General features: G+C 39.3%; 2 protein-coding genes across 2 annotated transcripts in view; one reads left to right on the top strand and one right to left on the bottom strand.

The window, feature by feature from the left end:
- The window catches only part of LOC131930533 (protein quiver-like), a 42,069-nt gene extending 27,789 nt beyond the window's left edge, over nt 1-14,280 (bottom strand). Inside the window, exons 1-2 of the mRNA XM_059287068.1 lie at nt 14,176-14,280; nt 8,429-8,832 (exon numbers count right to left, since the gene is read on the bottom strand). Of these exons, the coding sequence (XP_059143051.1) occupies nt 8,429-8,507 (79 nt within the window). The 5' untranslated portion in view covers nt 8,508-8,832; nt 14,176-14,280. The remainder of the gene's footprint in view (nt 1-8,428; nt 8,833-14,175) is intronic.
- Nucleotides 14,281-17,963: 3,683 nt separating this feature from the next.
- Nucleotides 17,964-21,516, top strand: LOC131930531 (putative PPE family protein PPE62). The gene is given in 3 exon segments (XM_059287066.1): nt 17,964-18,044; nt 20,603-21,287; nt 21,290-21,516. Coding segments are annotated over 3 exon segments (993 nt in total).
- The last annotated feature ends 604 nt before the right edge of the window (nt 21,517-22,120 follow it).

Genomic DNA, 22,120 nt, shown 5'->3' with positions numbered 1-22,120 from the left:
TTAAGTGCAGTTTTATTGGCAGACGAGAGCTGAAATAGACGGTTGCAGGTCGGGGGCTGCGGCACTACAAGAGGGGAAATAAACCTGGTCTATGTTCTAGTGCTAGAGTAAATAGACGGTCACCCCCGGCACGGTAAATAGACGGTCACCCCCGGGCTCGAGTAAATAGACGGTCACCCCCGGGCATGGTAAATAGACGGTCACCCCCGGGCATGGTAAATAGACGGTCACCCCCGGGCACGGTAAATAGACGGTCACCCCCGGGCACGGTAAATAGACGGTCACCCCCGGGTACAGTAAATAGACGGTCACCCCCGGGCACGGTAAATAGACGGTCACCCCCGGGCACGGTAAATAGACGGTCACCCCCGGGCACGGTAAATAGACGGTCAACCCCGGGCACGGTAAATAGACGGTCACCCCCGGGCACGGTAAATAGACGGTCAACCCCGGGCACGGTAAATAGACGGTCACCCCCGGGCACGGTAAATAGACGGTCACCCCCGGGCACGGTAAATAGACGGTCACCCCCGGGCACGGTAAATAGACGGTCACCCCCGGGAACGGTAAATAGACGGTCGCACCCAGGCACGGTAAATAGACGGTCACCCCCGGGCACGGTAAATAGACGGTCACCCCCGGGCTCAAGTAAATAGACGGTCACCACCGAGGCACGGTGAATAGACGGTCACCCCCGAGTACGGTAAATAGACGGTCACCCCCGGGCACGGTAAATAGACGGTCACCCCCGGCACGGTAAATAGACGGTCACCCCCGGGCACGGTAAATAGACTGTCACCCCCGGGCACGGTAAATAGACGGTCACCCCCGGGCACGGTAAATAGACGGTCACCCCCGGGCACGGTAAATAGACGGTCACCCCCCGGGCTCAAGTAAACAGACGGTCACCACCGGGGCACGGTGAATAGACGGTCACCCCCGGGCACGGTAAATAGACGGTCACCCCCGGCCCCGGTAAATAGACGGTCACCCCCGGGCACAGTCTCCAGACAGAGATTGACTCATGGTGTACGAGAGCTTTATGTTCTAGGTAAAGAATAATACACTTGTGGCTGGTTCGGAAGGGGGGGGGGGGGTTAAAAAGTCTGTTGGTTCTAGAACTTCTCTCATTTCTGGTTCTGGGGAGAGGGGGGGGGCAAAAAGTCTGTTGGTTCTAGAACTTTCTTCTCTCATTTCTTATTCTGGGGAAGGGGGGGGGGGGGGTTAAAAAGTCTTTTGGTTCTAGAACTTTCTTCTCTCATATCTGGTTCTGGGCAGAGGCGTAGCTAGGGGGGGGGCGGGGGGGGCGGCCGCCCCGGGCGCCGACCCTTTGGGGGCGCCAAAAGGGGTGGGAAAAAATTTTTAAAGCTGATTTTATGCTGCAGTTTTGAATTATAAACTGTCTAAGTTAAGAAATGTAATGGCTACACGCCTTTACAAACTGATTTAACTGTTTTCTACCTTGATTTCTTAATGTAAAACATATACTCTTAAGAAACAGTGACCGGCAAAACCGCTTTGAAGCTTTACCTAGATGGGGGGGGGGGGGGGGGCGCTTTTTCGAGACTTAAAACGGAAGAATTTACACTAGATTGTTGAGTCGATAAACGTTACCACTATTAAAAGAAACCAATTGTATTGAAACGTATTGTACGATTGTTGAACTGTAAAATACGTTAGTGACTTTTATCAAGATGGTGCAGGGGGGGCGCTTTTAGGCTAAATAAAATAGCAAAATTACACAGGATTCTGAGAAAACAACCTTTAGCTCTCAGAAAGAAACGAATTGTACTGTGCATTGTATAATTGTGTAACATTTTTAAAAAAAAGTTTGTTACGTTAAAAACCGCTCTACAAACTTTGTCCAAGATGGTTGTGATGAGTGTGTGGGTGGGGGTGGGGGCGCTTTTTTCGCTAAAAAAATCGCAAGTATTTGTACTGGATTGGTGAGCAGATAACTCTCTTAACACTTAGTAAAGAAACCAAGTGTATTAACGCGTAATGTACAATTTCAATAGCCAGTTTTGTTTAAAAAAAAAGACGCGACTAGTTCTTTGTAAGATTCTTACGATTCTCTCAACTTCAACGTGAGAGATCAGATACTTTTGATTGATTGCATTACATCTTACCTGGATCACTGAACTATATTAAAGAGAACTAAATATCACGGATTCTTGAATCCCTAAGCCACTAACCACCACTTTTTTCCATGCTCTTATTTCATTCTCCACTGTCTGTAATCTAGCTCCAAGCCATACAGTAAAAGAGACCACATTTAGTTATAGATCCTGATTGAATTTTTTTGACAATGCATTTGAGTTCTACTTTTTCTTAGAGTATTAAAACGCGTTTTATTGCTGCTGATTATAATCAGAACGTCATGGGCTATCATTAAATTGATTGTTACTGCTTCTTCAATCAATACAATTAGTTCTGCATTTGTTGTTGACGTTGTGCGAGCAGTGTTTCTTCCAGACTTTTTTATTCGGGGGGGGGGGCACTTGAAATTTTCGGGGGGGGGGGGCGGTAGACTTTCTTCGGGAGGGGGGGGGGGCGGACACTGTTAAACGTATATATTTTCTATATATAAATTTCATTTCGTTCGGGGGGGCGGTAAAAAATTTTTCGGGGGGCTTAGCCCCCCCCCCCCCCCCCGAAGAGATGCCTGGAAGAAACTCTGTGTGCGAGAAGGCAGGGCTAATCTGCGAAATCCAAGACTACGAGCTGTTAACATCCGTTGGATTCCAGTTTGTTTTCTCTAGCTTGTTTTGTCATACCATCAACCAATCAACGAAATACCCATGTCGTATTCCAATGTGAACTATAAATATTTCTGATAACTTCTTCTTGTATGTCACTTGTGTGTCCTTACTCTAACAAACTTCGAATCCAACTATGTACCATATCACAACAGAGATCGTTCCAAAACTAGAACATTAAAGGCTGGTCTAAACATATTAGCGTTAGCTACAAACTACCCTCTAACACAGATCAGGCTTATTTTTTTTACTGACATTACTAATCTTTCGCAAAAAAAAGTTAAACGCATCTTAATGGGAATTAAATTGTCGTAAAGTTTTAAGGAATGAAAATCATACAATGTAATTATTAAACCTTGTCCGGACTGTAGCGTACACGCTTACTCACACGCTTACACACACAAATACACTCTTACCCACACACAAGCTTATATATAAACACACTATCACACACACATAATTATACACACACACACATGTATATATATATATATATATATATATATATATATATATATATATATATATATATAAGCGGGGGGGGGGGGGGGCGCCAAATTGAAAGTTCGCCCCGGGCGCCGGGAAGGGTCGCTACGCCTCTGGTTCTGGGGGAGGGGGGTGGGTAAGGTTAAATTTTCTTTTGGTTCTAGAACTTTCTTCTCTCATTTCTGGTTCTGATGGGTTAAAAGTTCCCCTGTTTTTAGAACTATCAGGCGAGGTCAGGTTCTGCTGTTTGAGATAACGCCACCTGGTCCCCCAGCATAAGAAAGATGTTGCCGAGAATGAATGCCATCTAAACCAAACCGCCAACTTTAGATGCAGACTACAAGTCTAATGGAGGATTAGCTTACTGCATCAGGCGGTGAAACTGCTGGTGTTTATTGTAATTAATATTGGATTTGTGATCCATAAGAAATTTCACTCTGATGTGTGTGTGTGTGTGTGTGTGTGTGAACGTGTGTGTCACGTGACCTAGCAAGCCTCCCAGCAAGGTACTACCAACTGTTGCAAATCGTGGTCATGCATGCATGAACGAACGAACCCGTCTCGAGTTTAATTTTGAGTACGAAATCAAACATGAAAAGAAATGCGATCAATGTATTACTGTAAGCATTTAAATATAAACATAATCCTCATTTAATAGCTAGGTTGCCTCGGAGTTCAAACGATAAAAAAAGGTCAAAGAAAATGCAGATTTTAATATTAGTATTTAAAAAAGTGAACATTGGGTTGGTGTTTTGCAATACTTGTACAAAATTGAGCGATTTTTTCATCATTGACGGTAGAAGCCTTGTATGACCAATACCATAGCGGGGGTGGGGAGGTTAGGGCGGTGTGATCTGGGCGGTTTGTTTGACGAGCCTAAGGAGTGGGTGGTAAATATGCATGAATTTAGTGGGTAATAAAAATCGAATGTGATAAATAGACTTATAAGAAGCTGGTGGTAAAAATGTATGTAGAAAGAGGGTGGTAAATATGTATGTAGAAAGTGGGTGGTAAAATGTATGTAGAAAGTAGGTAGTAAAATGTATGTAGACAGTGGGTGGCAAATATTTATGTGGAAAGTGGGTGGTAATATGTATGTAGGGAGTGGGTGGTAAATATGTATGTAGGGAGTGGGTGGTAAATATGTATGTAGGGAGTGGGTGGTAAATATGTATGTAGGGAGTGGGTGGTAAATATGTATGTAGGGAGTGGGTGGTAAATATATAAGCACAAAGTGGGTTGTAAATATGTATGTAGGGAGTGGGTGGTAAATATGTATGTATTTAGCGGGTGGTAAATATGTATGTATTTAGTGGCTGGTAAATATGATTGTAGGGAGTGGGTGGTAAATATGTATGTATTTAGCGGGTGGTAAATATGTATGTATTTAGTGGCTGGTAAATATGATTGTAGGGAGTGGGTGGTAAATATGCATGTAGGGAGTGAATGATAAAAATCTATGTAGAAAATGGGTGGTAAATTGTATTAGGGAGTGGGTGGTATAAATGTATCTAGAAAGTGGGAATGTGTAGGTACGCCACAATTGTACTCATGGAATCACTTCGGTGCTAACGGTGAAGCTGTAGCAACATTAAGACATACAAGCTACAAAGGTAATGACACAAAACTTTAAGTGATGAAGTCTTATAATTATAAGAATGACATGCATGGCCAGTCAATCGGTGAATTTGTGTTAAAAAATGGAAGACAAAAGTGGCCGAGGTTTATATCGGGTTATTTAATTGGGAAATAATTGTAAGCAAAATTCTCGCCTAAGGGGAAGTAAAAAAAGCAATAAAGATATCAAGGGAGATTATCGATGTCATTTAAACGTTTGTGTGTAGAGACGTTGATAACTGGTATTTAGCTTGGTGGGCGGATAGTGGTGCGGCGGTTTAAATGTCAGAATAAATATGCAATCACGACTCTATGATTTGAGGAGGGAGAGGGGGACGGGGGAGGAGAGGGGGAAGGGAGTGAAGTGTGTGGTGTGTGGGTGTGGGAGGGGGGGGGGTGTAGGTTTAGCTCCTAGACAGCTTAGTCTTGTTAGTTCCTAGACAATGTGGTCTTGTTAGCTCCCAGACAATTTAGTCTTGTTACATTCTCCTCACGGAGGTTCGGAAGCCGAGGCGTGTTTATTATTCTTGTCGTTTAAAGACGAGATAAGACAGGGGCAGGGAATTCAATTTTTTAAAGGTGTTTAACGTTGTCGTGGGGATGTGGGGGATTTGTCTCCCTTGATTAGATATGTGGGTCTAGGGTTGTAACAGAGGCGTAGCGAGGGGGGGGGGGGGAAAGCTGGGGTGCGAACAGCACCGGGTGACACCATTTAGGGGGGTGACACCAAGGCAAAAAATAGCAAAATATTTAGAGAAAAATGATAATTCCACTTAATTAAGAGATTAATTCGAGTGTTAAATAGTCTTTTAAGCGATGCAAATCGAAAGTTTGAGTGGGGTGGGTGCAAATCGAAAATTGTCCCCGGGAAGGTTCGCTACGCCTCTAGGGGGTGACACCATTAAGTGCCGCACCGGGTAACACCCGACCTCGCTACGCCACTGGGTTGTAAGGGTCATAGCAAGGTAATAAAACAATGCATTAATGCTTGGCAAAGTAGGTTGATTTCGTTGATTAATTAATTAATTACTTCTAATAGTTTAAACTGATTATTTTGTCACACATTGCAAACAACGTGTAATCAAAATTATGTTTTTACTTTAAAAAAAGATTGATTAAAGGCTGTTTATATTGAACACAATCTAAATTTAATTTTTAAAGCCAAACAGCTTCTATAAGAAAGCAGTTAAAACAATACTGCTTTGGAATAATATATTTTGCAAGTTATTCCTTAATATATAGCATGTATCATTTTTAATAAGAAACTGATTAATGAACCTATGCTGTAAATTAGGTTATCTGTAATTAAGCCAATACATAACCCGAAAATATTGCTATTCAAATAAATCAATGTGTTACAGTGTTTTAAATAATGTAAATAAGATCTCCAATATTGAACTTTTTCCCTTTTGGTTTCAACCCTTCGGTTCTATGACGTCATTAACGAAGCGAAAAAAAAACAAATGTAAGCATTTATTTTGGAGGTTATTTATTCGCTCCAATATGCCAAAACTGAGGACGCGTCCATTGTGAGCGAATTGATTAGATAAAATATGTTCAGCTGTGTATGTTGGGCTTCTAGTTCATATTGTGAGTGAATTGATTAGATAAAATATGTTCAGCTGGGTATGTTGGGTTTCTAGTTCATATTGTGAGCGATCTGATTGGATCAAATATCTGGCTTGGTGAGCTGGGTTCGTGTCGCTGAGGTTTAGATTCGTTCAATAGCCGGCCTTGATTGAATTTGTTGGGGTGTTTGAAATGTGTGGAGAGGGGGGCGGGAACAGAAATAATAGATAAATCAGCTTACAGAGAGGGGAGGGAGAATTGAGAGAATGAAATGTCGAAAGAGGTGGAGAGAAAAGGTAAAGGAAGGAGGGAGAACTAGAGAGAGCAGGGAAAACAGAAGAGAGAGTAAAGAGAGGGGACAGAGAACTTGTGTGTGTGTGAGTGAGTAAGAGAGTGAGGGAGAGAGAAGGAGAGAGAGAGAGAGAGAGAAAGGGAGAGAGAAAGAGAGAGAGAAAGAGATAGAATATATATATAACGAAGAAAGATTGAAAGAGGAATGCGAGGGTGGAAGAGAATGGGAGTGAGGAGAATGAAAGAGTGTAGAAAAAGATAATGTAAAGAGGTAGAGAGGAAGAAGGAGAGCATATGAAAGTAATTGTATTGTAACGAGAGAGGAAACAAAAGGAAAGCAAGAAAGGGCACTGTGAAAACGAAGATGGATAAAATCGAACAAGAAAAAGAGAGATGGTGTATATGAGCAGTAAAGAATCTCAGAATAAATGCCCATAGGGATGTCGAGGGGAGAGGGGGGGGGGGGGGCGGAGGTGCAACGGGGTGAGTTGGATTTCGTTTGATGTAAGAAATGTAATCTTCTCGTGTAAGATCTGTATCGCGGCGATGCTTACACACGTTAAGGATGTTTAGGTTAGGGTTGTGATATCGTTTGACTTCCGACATTTCTAATTTACTTTCGGTTTGACGGAGCTATGGTTTATGAGATCAGGTCACATCAATTCCAGAGTGTATGAGGTGTATGTGGTTCCTTATTTTACAGAGTGTATGAGGTGTGTGTGGTTCCTTATTTTACAGAGTGTATGAGGTGTGTGTGGTACCGTTTTTTAACAGAGTGTATGAGGTGTGTGTGGTTCTGTTTTTTAACAGAGTGTATGAGGTGTGTGTGGTTCTGTTTTTTAACAGAGTGTATGAGGTGTGTGTGGTTCTGTTTTAACAGAGTGTATGAGGTTTATGTGGTAACGTTTTTTAACAGAGTGTATTCTAGCCTAAGGCCTGAGGTGTCCAGTTTTTAAACCGAGTGTATTTTGGCCTGAGATATGAGTTGTCAAGTTTTTAAACTACTGGTTCTGTACCCAACCACTTAGTTACATTTTAGTTTACGATCTGCCATCACTTTCTGTATTTAACACTTTTTTTTGGAGCCAGCCTTTCAAACATTTCGACTTTTTTTGGACTACTTGATAAAATGTCTCTTTGATCCTGGTAATTTTAAAGAACTAGCGTTGATTATATCAATAACTGAAACTAGATTTAGGCTTAAATTATGTGGATTATGATGCCACTTTTGTATACAGAGGGCATTCGCGAGGACAAGATTTTCTTTCAGAGAGGTGGGTTATTTTGTTTGTGTGTGTGTGGGGGGGGGGGGGGGGAATGGATGTTGGATTGCAGGTAAATAGTAATTTAAAAAATTGTTTTATTCAATACAACTTCATTTAAGTTTACATTGGGATGTTCATTTCAAATCATGGATTAGTTTAAATATGTTAACGTTTACACATGTAACTTAATTATGTAATGGTTTTAGTATACCGTATATATATATTATCAATAGGAATATAAAATAAAATTTGTATTAGATATCACCGCCGCAAGACAAAAGCCCTTTGTTGTATTTTACATTATGTTGGCTCTACGGTAATGGTTGTTTACAAGTGTTATTCAATAAAAACAACTTACTAGAGTAATCGTCTATTGTCGCTCATTATGGTGGCTATACGGTAATGGTTGTTTACAAGAGTTATTCAATAAAAACAACTTACTAGAGTAATCGTCGATTGTCGCCCCTTGTCCCGCGAACAGCAGGAACAACAGAACCAACGGGAACATGGCGCCCTCCATTTGATCGGCCCTGCACCCCTATCGGCCATGCCTGCACTCCATCACCGCATGCTGCACTCCCGCACTCCGTCACGGGTCACTGAGTCACATCACAGAGCACGTCGTGTAATCCAGGACTAATGTGCGGGTGTTGAATTAATATCCACTGGATGGAGCGGCTGTTGAACCAATATCCACTGGATGGAGCGGCTGTTGAATCAATATCCACTGGATGGAGCGGGTGTTGAACCAATATCCACTGGATAGAGCTAGGTCCCGGCTAAGTTTAACCAATATCCACTGGATAGAGCTAGTTCCCAGCTAGCTAGGGGCGGGTCAGCGTGACCTGGATACGACAAAAAGAAAAAAAAATATGTTGTAGGAATTCAAAGACATATTCTAACTAAAGCTATTGACAAGATGGGCGCGGCAGTGGGGCTTGTCAGATATAGGTATACATACACACATACAGGTACACATACACAAAAAATATGCCAATTTCAGAAAGTGGGGGGGGGTTGATTTTCCTTATGGAAGTCCAGAACTTGGGTAGTAACTTTTGTACGGTTCCAAAACAATTTCTAGAACCATTTATTCTAAGTCTTGGTCTACCTTAATGACCACCATGACAAAGACCAGAAAAGCCTAGTTTGAACCCACGCTGAACGAAGCTGGAAGACAACAGCATTAATCATGAGAAATCAAGTTCTATAAAAGCTTGTAAAAAATGATTTTTTGGACACAGATGTGAGCTTTGTTGCTGAAATAATAACACACCTCGTTTACACATTACTAGGTTGTTATTTCGTGATCATTTACTTTTAATTAAAGAGTTTAGAATAAACAAATGTCTACACATTTTACAAACGTATCAATTTATTCTTTAATTATAGAGTTTAGAATAAACAAATGTCTACACATTTAACAAACCTTTTAATTAATCAAAGCGACAAGGCGAAGCCACGATAACACCAAATTATGCTAAAGAAACATTAAGCTACCCCCCCGCTCTTATAGGATCTTAAAGACTATCAAATCGTCATGTGTATAAAATCAACTGCTGTATTTAAAAAATGTGGGTTTGAGTTTTCAACATGTAAACATGTTTACTACGTCCAAGAAAAAGTAAAGTTCCCTTTTTGAACCTAACGGTCCATGGGGTAACTGAAGTAGAGTTCACCTGTTTCTGTGACCTCTGCCTATGAAGGGATATTGTAGTCAGCCATTTACCCAGCTGCCTTTACTTGTCCTAATGTGATTTAGGTACCCATCAGAGCTGGGTGGACTCAGGGAAGCTTCACTGACTTGAACCCTGATTCGAACTCGAGCGCGCTACCGCTAGGCCACGCTGTTCCATAATGTCCTACAAAACGATGCAATCAATACTGCCACCAGTTACCGTAGACTTACATAATTATCTAGGGCCATCGGTAAAAAATGTCACACAGCTAGGCTGAATGAAACTCGGGATTTAGTGACACTTTCTGAGTAAGGGAAGGGCTCAGACATTGTTTCTATCGCCCCCCCCTACCCCCCCCCCCCCTACGAAATGGAATTTACACACACACACACACACACACACACACACACACACACACACACACACACACACACACACACACACACACACACACACACACACACACACACACACACACACACACACACACACACACACACACACACACACATATATATAAATATAAATATATATATATATATATATATATATATATATTTATATATATATATATATAAATATAAATATAAATATAAATATATATATATATATATATATATATATATATATATATATATATATATATATATATATATATATATATATATATATATATAAACAGTGTCCGCCATCCCCCCACCCGGAAATTTAGTTCGCCCCCCCCCCGAAAATTTCAAGTATCCCCCCCACCCTTCCACCAGAGAAGAAAGTCTGGAAGAAAAACTGGGCTCAGAGAGCATGACGCGAAACTTTGGTATTTAAAAAATAATATTTTAAACTGTATTCCTGCAGCTATTTTGGCATTAAACAAAAAGAACTGTAAAAATTTTTATTTTGTAATAGAAATTGAATAGTATCAAATTGATCAATATGTTAAAATTTTGACTTGTTATTTATTTTAGAAAGAAAATGCTGTTTAAAAAAATATACAACGAAAAATTCAGTTTGGATAGTAGTGTGACATCAATTGGGTTGGGTGGATGGGTCTGAGTCTGTAACGATAGGGAGGGGGGGATGAAAATAAAAATCATCCTAAAACTAGTGGCGCATTTATGGATGACTCGTTTACGCACACCAAAAATATTTTCTCTTAATATTTGAAATAAGGGAAATAAGCCATACTTATGTTCCCAAAAATCAAAAGAATACTGAAAAATTGCAATGTGAACATAATAAAAGAAACAAATTACATACTTTTATCCCCTTTAAGAATGAATATTTAAACAATTTATATATTTTTTGGCTATGCTTTTAGCATACAAGCTAAATTAATTATTAGTCAACATTAATCTAATAACTAAACACATAACAGTAATGTATATTATATATCTTTATTTATGAACGTTTACTGTCAAGCTCTAATCAGTTTATAAGTTTATATTTTACTATAAAAGATTTTACTAAAAAAAATCCTTAAAATTTGTATCATTTTAATTCTCGGTAATCCCAATTTTTTTTTTCAGCTCTACTTAAAAACCCAAATTCCACCCCCCCCCCGTCCCCTCAGCCCACCAGGCCGAGAAAATAAAAATTCCATGGAATCATCATTTAGTTACACATTTGCATTTTCAGTTTCAGGTTGTTTTTTTTTTTAATTTTTTTAAATTTTTTTCTTTATATTTAGACGTTTTGTATTAGATCTATGTATAATAAAACCATCTTAAATGAATGAAAGCAGGCTACAAGTAAGAAAGAAATATTACTATTGTAAATCTGTATCAGTCCTCACAAGCCGATGATGAAAACTGTAATACTAAAGCGAACACACAACTGACGCTATAAATTACGTGTCTGAGGCGGAAAAAAAAAATCCTACCGTTAAGAAGTGATACGACTCTACTTCAGGGGGCGGGAACCTGCGGCTCGCGAGCCGCATGCGGCTCTTTTGATGCCAAGATGTGGCTCTCGAGTTCAATACGCAAAAAAAATTAATTATATTATTATTTTATTTTAAAACTCATAAAAATATTATTCTGCAAGACTCGGTAATGAACGATATAATAATAAACATAAACAATAAACAGACGTTATTCTATTAGAATATTTAGTTACTCCCTATTTCAATGTCCTTCCTGTTCTTTCGTGTCACGGATATGCCGACTCAGGAGTCTATCTCCCATACGTCACGCAGGCCACGACGTAGCGAACTCCAACTAACTGGCTTTGAAGATGCCGTTGTGTTCGCTACATGTTGGTCGCTTTTCATCCGTAGGTTCTCACCACGCTTATCCTCCCCAACCATCAGATGCGGGACGGCGTGTCCTACCAGCTTGACTGTGGGGGGTTTTAGGGCCTAAAAACAGGTTAAGGACACGCTTCTGTCTTCACGTACACAACCCGAAAGTGCCGGGAAGTCGACCCCCCCCCCCCAGCCGACATGGTACTACCCGCCCTGTGAGATGTTCCTTGTCTGACCACGTATCAGACACTAGTTGGATATCACAAAGAAACTAAACGAGCTAAATGTACAACTGAATGGAAAACCCAACCCATGCCTTGCTTAAAGAAGTGGATTGCTACTAAAAAAAATACTTTTTTGTTGAAGACACAATTAGTGGCGAATTACTTAATTTCGAAAAAATTGAAAACATATGGTGATGAAACCAATGCTGCAATTAATATGAATCGCTTCAGCTTACTATAAACAAAATGAAGGATGTTTTCACTGAGAGATTTGAGCAATTCAAAACAAATGCAAGTACTATGGCGTTTATAGTAGATCCTCTCAACACAAAAAGAAATGAGATCAACATTTAGCCATTTGGAATGTATGTTGGTTCGCTTGAAATGCAAATGCTGGATTTGAAAACGACACATTTGTGAAGAGGTAAATTCACAGAACTCAAGAGCAAGTAAAAATAGTTTGAGGTTCAGAAAAACATACACATTATGCTGCACAACTGGACAGCCCTAAAAGAAATGCCGCGAGTTGAGGCACTAATATTTGACGCAAGGAACCGTTATACAGAATGCTACAGTGAAGTGAAGAAGTTGACATCTGGAGTGCTGACGATCGTTAGGTCAACTTATTCGTGCTAGCAAGAGTTCTCTTACATGAATGTAATAAAAAGTTAAGTAAGAAGCCAACTAACAAATAAAAATCTAGAGGCGTGCTTGAAACTGAAAACAAGTTATGAGCCAGAAATAAACAAACTATCATACAAAGGCAATGCACCAAATGATAAAACTAATGTAAATATTCATTGACTACAGTCATATTATCTGATTACTAATTTTATAATTCTAGCAGAGCTAGCTAAAAAACTTTAATATGTTTATGCGAAACGTGTATTTTTATATGAATAAATATTATTTCATATTTAAAACTCTTTATTTAAATTAAATATATATATATGTATATATGTATATATATATATATATATATATATATATATATATATATATATATATATATATATATATATATATATATATATATATATATATATATATATATATATACCTAATCCTAAAAAAATACTAAACATTGAAATAAAAATGTTGTGGCTCTTTATAAACTGTTAAATTTTGTAAATTGTAATTTTTGGCTCTTCCGTCTCAAAAGGTTGCCGACCCCTGCTCTACTTAAATTCGTTTTTACTAATTATTCTCTTGCACGCTGTGCATATCAAAATTAGCTTCCCCATATGCACAGTATTTTATAAATGTTCACTCTCGTATGCACATTTATATAAATTGTATGTTCGTTCTTGTTTTTTATTGAAAATAAAAGTAGTAAAAAAAAAGTTAATAGATCCAAGAAACAATTTTAAAATTCATTCTAATTAAAAAGGAGACAGAAATACATAACAGCTGAAAATATAAAACAACTGAGTTCGAATGTAGGGAATAACCCGGCACTAACATCGTGAGTCTTGGTGCCTGTAACAGTTATTTTCTGTAAGTGCCAGCTTTCATTTGTGTCTAAAAATAACTCCCAGAGAATGGTACCGATGGCATTGCTGAGAGACGCATTCGTGGAATGTAATATTTACGTAGTACGTGTACAACCAGCGGCGGAGACCGGGGGTGTTAGCTGGGGGTGTTCACGCTCCCCCCATAACAATGGACCCCCCCCAAACTTTCTAACCTTTAATGAAATTTATTATCGACCCATTGAGCTACTGTCATGTTCAATGTTTTCTGTTTCAAATTTTTGAATTGCAATTTTTCGTCCGCATATAAAATAGTTATGGAATATATATATATATATATATATATATATATATATATATATATATATATATATATATATATATATATATATATATATATATATATATATATATATATACATACATACATATATATATATGTATAAATATATATAGATATGCATATGTATACATATTTTTCGATCACGTCTCCCCACCTAAGACGAAATACTTCTCACGCCACCGTTTAGAGCTAGTTAGAACTGTGATGAACACAAAAGAACTGAGTACTCACGGAAGAGCGTGATGGTTTGAACGTACCGGTTCCCTCCCCTGTTTCTGATCTACTGAGATTCCAGAACTACACGCGGACACACAACCGCGTGTGTTACAGGTGTGTACAGGTGTGTACAGGTGTACCGAGTTCTGCAATGTCAAGGCTCTTTACACGCCAGTAGAGTCGGTTGAATAAACGTCTAGACAAAACTGTCAACCCAACCCCATGCTTGATAAAGGTATTGAGACCAAATTAGATGCCTCTCCCCACCCCATATAACACCCTAACTTATACAGGTGTTGAGACGGATAGCAGGTAAGGAGGCGTCACATGACGCAGTATAGACCAACAGTGCGTGCCGTCTGATCAGACGTGTCAACAGAAATCATTCAAGCGTGAAGCTGTGATTTAATAATCTGCGACCACCCAACCGTGGCTGATCTCAAGTGTACCCGAGAAGACAAAAGTAAAATCGATTGATTAAACAAAATAATTAATTAACAACCACATGTACGTGTACATGTTTCATGATTCAACCACCACCTTAAAAAAAAAAAAAAGATCTAATCCGACTGAATCGAACAAAAAAGATATTGACTGACTCATCGATTATCGAACCCAAGCATTTTGGTGCACTGGACATGTGCCAATACGCTATCGACCCGACCAGGAAGTTACAGTGTGGCTAAGTTCAGTTTGATTTCTCGTCTTATAGAGTGGATGTAACTAGGTAAAATCGTTGGTCCTTTATGCAAAAGCCTGACAGCATTAAGTAGCCCATAGTCCTAGGTCTAACCATGTGACCAGACGGGTGTCCTGGTCCTAGCAACGCAACTACAGTCCTGGTCCTAAAAACGCAGCCTACAGTTCTATTCATATGCGTACAGTTTTGCAACTCGAAAATCAACTATAGGATTAATTATATAATAACAGTTCTAGAAAGACTGACCAAACTTTTAAATTCTAAAGATGGTTGTCCTTTTGCACTAAAAAGTAGTTAACCTTTCGAACCTGGCGGTCCTTGGTGCAGATGAAGTAGAGTGTACCTGTTTCTCTACCACGGCATATAAAGGGATAGTGTGTTTCAGTTCAATACCTAGCCGCCTTTTATTTCCCTAACGATAGTTAGGTACCCATCAGAACTGGATAGACTCAAGGACGTCCTGTAAACTCAAGCTCGAGATGCGAATTCGAATCCTTCGGGTTGCCAGTCGTACGCTATACCACCCAACCACGCTGTACCACCAGATTGCAGTAATTTTACAAGAATGTCCGTGTTATTTTTCACAACATGTGTAATTATGTTTCTTAAATTCCGTGCAAAGCATGAATACATTTGGCCCAGTAGTTGGACTTTATTTATTTAAAAAAAAACACAACAACAAACAAAAACACTTCCTGATTTATTGTGACTTCTTATGTGTAGTTAATTTTCATTTATATAAATACATATTTATCTCAGAAATTAAAGACGAATAAAAATTATTCAAAATGTTACAGAAACCTCACAGTTATCGGCCTTGAAACAACCCTAACACGTCTTTCAAATACCCCCAAACCACCTGTCGTCTTGCTGTTTAGATCACCTCGACACCTGTTTGTCAGGTAATTACATCCAGGTGTGCTGGAGGGGACCTGTGTTTTTGTTGATGTTACTTCCGTCTCCGCCAGCCCAAATATACCTGGTCAGCAACAAATTACTTGGTCAGGTAACACAGCCAAACATTACATGCACAGCCAAAAGCTACCCGCATAACTAAAATTACAAGGACAGTTACAAATCACCTAGCTAGCCAAAAGATACCCACACGGCCACAAAGTACATGGCCATGTTACACAGCCAAACATTACACTCACACCTAGAATTTACCTGGACATTCAAATGCTACCCACAAAGGTAAAATTAAAAGGACTTCCAAAAATTAACAGGCCAGCCAAACGGTACCCATAGAGCTCAAATTACTTGGAGAGCCAAAAATTGCTCAGCCAGCCAAAAGCTATCCACAAAGCCAGAAGTTACCAGGCCAAATTACACAGCTACAACACTACACGCCGGAAATTACATGACCAGCCAAACGGTACTGACACAGCCAGTAATTACATGACCCGCCAAATGATAAGCACACAGCCAAAATTACAAAACAAAAAATTACTCCGCAAACCAAAATCTACCAGATTTTTTTTGGATCAGATTACACCAAAGTTACTTGATAATTTTCAAGTCTAAAAATTTAGCCAATCAAACTCTCCGTTGTTTTGATCCACGGGATTAACAGATTTTCTGATTTTCTAATTGTATTAAAATATTTTCAACATCGCTTTTTAGCATCGTTTGTTTAAAAAATATAATAATGGTTAACCTAATAATATTTTTTCCTTCCTTCTTTTCGTATTAATACAATTTAAAAAATGTATTAATTACATATAAGTAAAGAAAACATTTAACGGAAATTAAGTCTGGCGTTTGAATCCGGGTTCAAGTCAGTAGACAGTCCCTGAGTCCACCCAACTCTGATGGGTACCTAACTCACGTTAAGAAAAGTAAAGGCGGCTCTACTTTACTTGCCCTATAGACCGTCATGTTTGAAAGGGAACTTTACTTTAAAAATGTGCTAACAAACACACAAAGCACATAATGGTACTTTTTAAAATGTCTGTGTAGCATACAAAACGTATAGTGAGTTCATATCGAACATGATTACTTATTATACCTAAACATAGATTTTGAAGTATCAAATTTAGTTAACTTTGATGGCCTCAGAATAGTGAAAACGTATCAACTACCAAATTTGGGTTAAGCGTGTGTGTAGGGGAGGGGGGTGGTCAGGTAGTGTACACAGAGGCGTAGCGACCCCTCCCGGCGCCCGGGGACAAACTTTCGATTTGCGCCCCCTCCCCTCGAACTTTTCATTTGCACCCCCCTTAAACTTTCGATTTGCGCCCCCTCCCCTCGAACTTTTCATTTGCACCCCCCCCTCAAACTTTCGATTTGCACCCCCCGTCGAACTTTTCATTTGCACCCCCCCTCAAACTTTCGATTTGCACCCCCCCTCTAACTTTTCATTTGCAACCCCCCTCAAACTTTCAATTTGGCGCCCCCCTAAGGTCGGCGCCCGGGGACATATGTCCCGCCCGCCCCCCCTCGCTACGCCTCTGAGTGTACACGCCCTGGGCGTAGGGCTATAGGGCGTAAAGTTAAAATCTGGATAAGTCCGGCTCAGTTCTTAAGGAAAAAAAATGAAAATTTACATTTTCGCTTCCAGACTTGTAAAACAGTGGAGTGGAGCAAATACCAGAATGTTGCCATGACAACCAGATACTACACATTCCATAAAACAATTTTAAGGGCTTTCATATCTTGTTAAAGCTGCCCAATGCCTCGCCCAGTCTGCCTAAATTTCCGGCCGTCTGAAGGGTCTAATTTTCCGTTTTTTTTTGGAGACCGGACAAAAATAAAATAAAATGGCAAAAAGGAAAGACCGAAGTCTTTTTTCAGACTGAATTTATTGGGGTAGGGGGGTCGGGGTTGGGTTGGGGGGAGAAAAGTTATTATGAAAAAGTCAGACAGCAGATTTATTGTTTTACGATTGAGGAGATAAAGTTGACAGGTTTAGGGAAAGTTGTCGGAAATTGTCGGCGGGGAATATAAGGGGAAATAAGTCAGTAGTAGGCGTGGGTTGTCCCAGAAGCAAGTCAAGTGTGCCAGACGTCTTCTAAATGGAACAGAAAGATGGGTTGAGACAAATACTGGCTTAGACACAGTCTACAGGCTAGACAAGAGAAATGTTTTCTTAGACACAGTCTACATGCTAGACAAGACAAATGTTTTCTTAGACACAGTCCACAAGTTAGACAAGTCAAATGTTTTCTTAGACACAGTTCTAAAGGTTAGACATGATACATGTTTTCTTAGACAGTCTACAAGTTAGACATGACAAATGTTTTCTTAGACAGTCTACAAGTTAGACATGACAAATGTTTTCTTAGACACAGTCTACAAGTTAGACATGACACATGTTTACTAAGACACAGACTGCTAGACAAGACTAATGATAAGAGCCAGCCATATTAGCTTCTAGCTAAAACAGCCATTTCTGTAAAAAGAAAACGAAACGCCAGTTATAATATTAGTCTTACATCACACAGTCAAAATAGAATGTAATAAAAAATGACATTCAAATATTTAATTTGTCCTTAACAGCAATTTTGCCATTAACATCAAAATCTACCAAAGTTAAAATAATCCTTGACATATTTTTATCAGCAGTTTCTCAAATATTTTAGCACTAATGAATCATTGTAAAATTTGACAATGCCCACTCACTGTTATGATGACATTCCGTTCAACTAATTCACAAAGCCACATTCCCACTCTCCAAAAAAAAAAAAAGAAAAAAAGAAAAAAAAAAAAAAAAAAAACTGGTCTAAAACACAATGATGAAATTAACAATTTTTGACATGATGGATTCCCCCCTCCCCCCTCAACCAATGCGGCCGTCGTCAAAATAAAAAAAAAAGCAATAGAATTCGATTTGGTGAGTTAAAAAATGGAGCGACAAGCACGTGCTTAGAAAACACCGTTTGACTGGGATGTTGTAGTTAGCTCCAGGCTAGCAGACGGGAACAGCGACTGTTTCCGGTGTCAGATGAAAATGGCGGGATTTGTTTTTTTTAAAGAGGAAGTGGAGTTTGTTAAGTGGTTAAACATTGAGGGATGGGTAACGGTGGGAGTGTGTGTGGTTGAGTGGGAGTGTGTATGACTGTAGGAATGTGTGTAGCTGGGTGGGAGTGTGTGACTGTAAGCAAATTACTCGCTTAAGGGGAAGTAAAAAAAGCCGGGTTTTTACAAGCTTTTATTTAACTCACTTCCACGTCAGTTTGTCTGTCTGTCTAGATCGAAACGGCCGAGCGAAATTGCAGGCACTTCTAACTGACAGATACGGTTCGTAATTGGTACGTGGGTCAAGACACAAAGACAATGCATTTTGACATTAAATTTGACTTAATTGGTCGCCTGATTAATTTTTTAATGAATTTTTCTTTATTTAAATAGTAGTGTATAATTTTTTTCTCCTTTTTAGTGCATTATTACATAAAAGCTTGTTATTAAAACGTTTTTTTTCATGATTTTTTTTAACGAAATCATTTAAGTCTTTAAATCAATGTGTGTATTTAATATGGTGTTGTGTTGACTAATTATGTATATACTTTGGTTTTATTTTTTCTAATAGGTATTAGTAGCCTATGTTATTTTAAATGTGTCGGAGCACTTGGGAGTGTTTTGCTGTGTACTAATGACCCTCTGTTCGCTGGGACTTTTTGGTTTAAAAGAAACTCTACTAACTTTACACCAGTGGCGTAGGCAGGGGGGGGGGGGGTTAGGGGGGGTTCATACCCCCCATAGACGCCTCGGTATATAGAAAAAGTATGAGGGGGGGTGCAAATCGAAAGTTTGAGGGGGGGGGGGTGCAAATCGAAAGTTTGTCCCCGGGTAAAAATTGGAACCCCCACCTTGAGACGATCCTGGCTACGCCACTGCTTTACACTACAGGAGAATCTTTTGACAAAAGTAAAGTAATTACAAAATTGGAGATGAGTCGAGATCGAGGAAAAATGCGCTGGAATAAGTGAAGAGAATTTTTTTTAAAACTCATTGGTGGAATATGGCATAGACAAACGTTTTTCTGAACGGATTTGAGCTAACAGGATTGTTACTGTAAAACACTTTTGGATTTCTAACCCACCAAAACACACATTATTCTGTCTTAAACTTGTGAAAACAAACCTTGAATCTCTAACAGGTTTGTGCTAAAAAAGTGCTAGAAAATGTAATTATTTCTTTAAAAAATATTCCAGAATAATTTTCAAGGACGAAGCTGAAACCACGTACACTCTTAAATAGCATCGACTAATTAAAGCTCGGCTCTAATTAAGGCCATGGTCTAATGAGAGAGTGTATTCACGAGAAACAGCTTTGTTTTGATGGAAAGAAGGGGCGGGATCGGATGGGCATAAATCTAATTTTAAATCCAAAAATAAATCGTTGATTGCATTAAATGAAGTAAATTATGTAAATTATGGGGAAAGCTTTCTGCAACGAGTGAAATAATGGACGGAATTTTGTAAAAAGAATAACAATAAAGATTCCTTTCATAGAAAATAGAAGAAAGCTAAAAATATATTTTAAAAATATTCTTAGCGTTCAGCAATTCTTGCACTTCTTTGAATTTTTTTTTCTCTTCTGGCTTGCAGACGTGAAGATTATTTGCCTTTTGGTGAAACAGCGGCCTCTGTGGGGTGTGTGTGCATCCATCACCCGACATTTTTTATTGGGCTTTTCCCCACTACTGGTATCTGGCAGGCGGGTTTTGATTGGCTGAGCAGTGGTGTGGTGTGTGATGGGTAAACAAGATTTCCATTGTTTCCGGTTTAAGTGTGCAGTCAGTGGAATCTTAGTGTAGGGAATCTTAGTGCAGGGAATCTTAGTGCAGGGAATCTTAGTGCAGGGAATCTTAGTGCAGGGAATCTTAGTGCAGGGAATCTTAGTGTAGGGAATCTTAGTGCAGGGAATCTTAGTGCAGGGAATCTTAGTGCAGGGAATCTTAGTGCAGGGAATCTTAGTGCAGGGAATCTTAGTGTAGGGAATCTTAGTGTAGGGAATGTTAGTGCAAGGAATGTTAGTGTAGGGAATGTTAGTGCAGTGGATGTTAGTGTAGGGAATGTTAGTGCATTTTATGTTAGTGCAGGGAATGTTAGTGAAGGGAATGTTAGTGCAGGGAATGTTAGTGCAGGGAATGTTAATGGAGGGAATGTTAGTGCAAGGAATGTTAGTGCATTTTATGTTAGTGCAGGGAATGCTAGTGCAGGGAATGTTAGTGCATTTTATGTTAGTGCAGGGAATGCTAGTGCAGGGAATGTTAGTGCAGGGAATGTTAGTGCAGGGAATGTTAATGGAGGGAATGTTAGTGCAGGGAATGTTAGTGCATTTTATGTTAGTGCAGGGAATACTAGTGCAGGGAATGTTAGTGCAGGGAATGTTAGTGCAGGGAATGTTAATGGAGGGAATGTTAGTTCAGGGAATGTTAGTGCATTTTATGTTAGTGCAGGGAATGCTAGTCAGGGAATGTTAGTGCATTTTATGTTAGTGCAGGGAATGCTAGTGCAGGGAATGTTAGTGCAGGGAATGTTAGTGCAGGGAATGTTAGTGTAGGGAATGTTAGTGTAGGGAATGTTAGTGCAGGGAATGTTAATGGAGGGAATGTTAGTGCAGGGAATGTTAGTGCAGGGAATATTAGTGCAGGGAATGTTAGTGCAGTGGATGTTAATACAGTGGATCTTGATGTGCTTTTCAAAGTCTAGTTGATGTTGAAATTTAGTGCTACTTTTATAATTCGATCCTAAATTGTCATACATAAAACGATCCAAATATTGTCCTTTCTTAAAATGATTATAAACTGTCCTATCATTAAAATCCTAAAAATGATAAAATTAGAAAATTTTCTCAAGAAGATTTAGATAAAGGACATTTTTTTTGAAGTTCATGTATACAAGGGATCACAATGTTGTTTATTGTTTCACATTGTGTGTTTTTATTGAAGATACATGCCAGAAGATGGACGTTTTAAGACTTCAAACCACTGTGTTGATAAAATGTCTCCTTACAGAGCTAACCTTGCCAGGAAAAGCCTCAAAACTTGCCAGAATTTCCCCAGACTATTGGCTATGTGACGCTTCCATTAAAACAGAAAAATAAAATTAAAACGAAAAAAAAAGTTTAAAAAGTTAAAAATCCCCAAGCTGTTTTCGCCGACCGAGTGGCCATATTGAGTTTCGTCTTCTTCCCACCTGCTCCTCCATGACCGGAAGCCCAAAGCTCCCTGTATTGATCCGAGATCGCGCGGAAATGAAAAGCTACGTGAAATTTGACGGGAGAAATGATTCAGAGCCCCCCCCCCCCCTAAAC

This window comes from Physella acuta, unplaced genomic scaffold (genome assembly GCF_028476545.2).
Source record: "Physella acuta isolate Inbredline_101_S28 unplaced genomic scaffold, ASM2847654v3 ptg001796l, whole genome shotgun sequence".
Lineage (NCBI taxonomy): Eukaryota > Metazoa > Mollusca > Gastropoda > Physidae > Physella > Physella acuta.
Note: the sequence above shows the minus strand (reverse complement) of the source record. Positions and strands in the feature narration are given on the sequence as shown.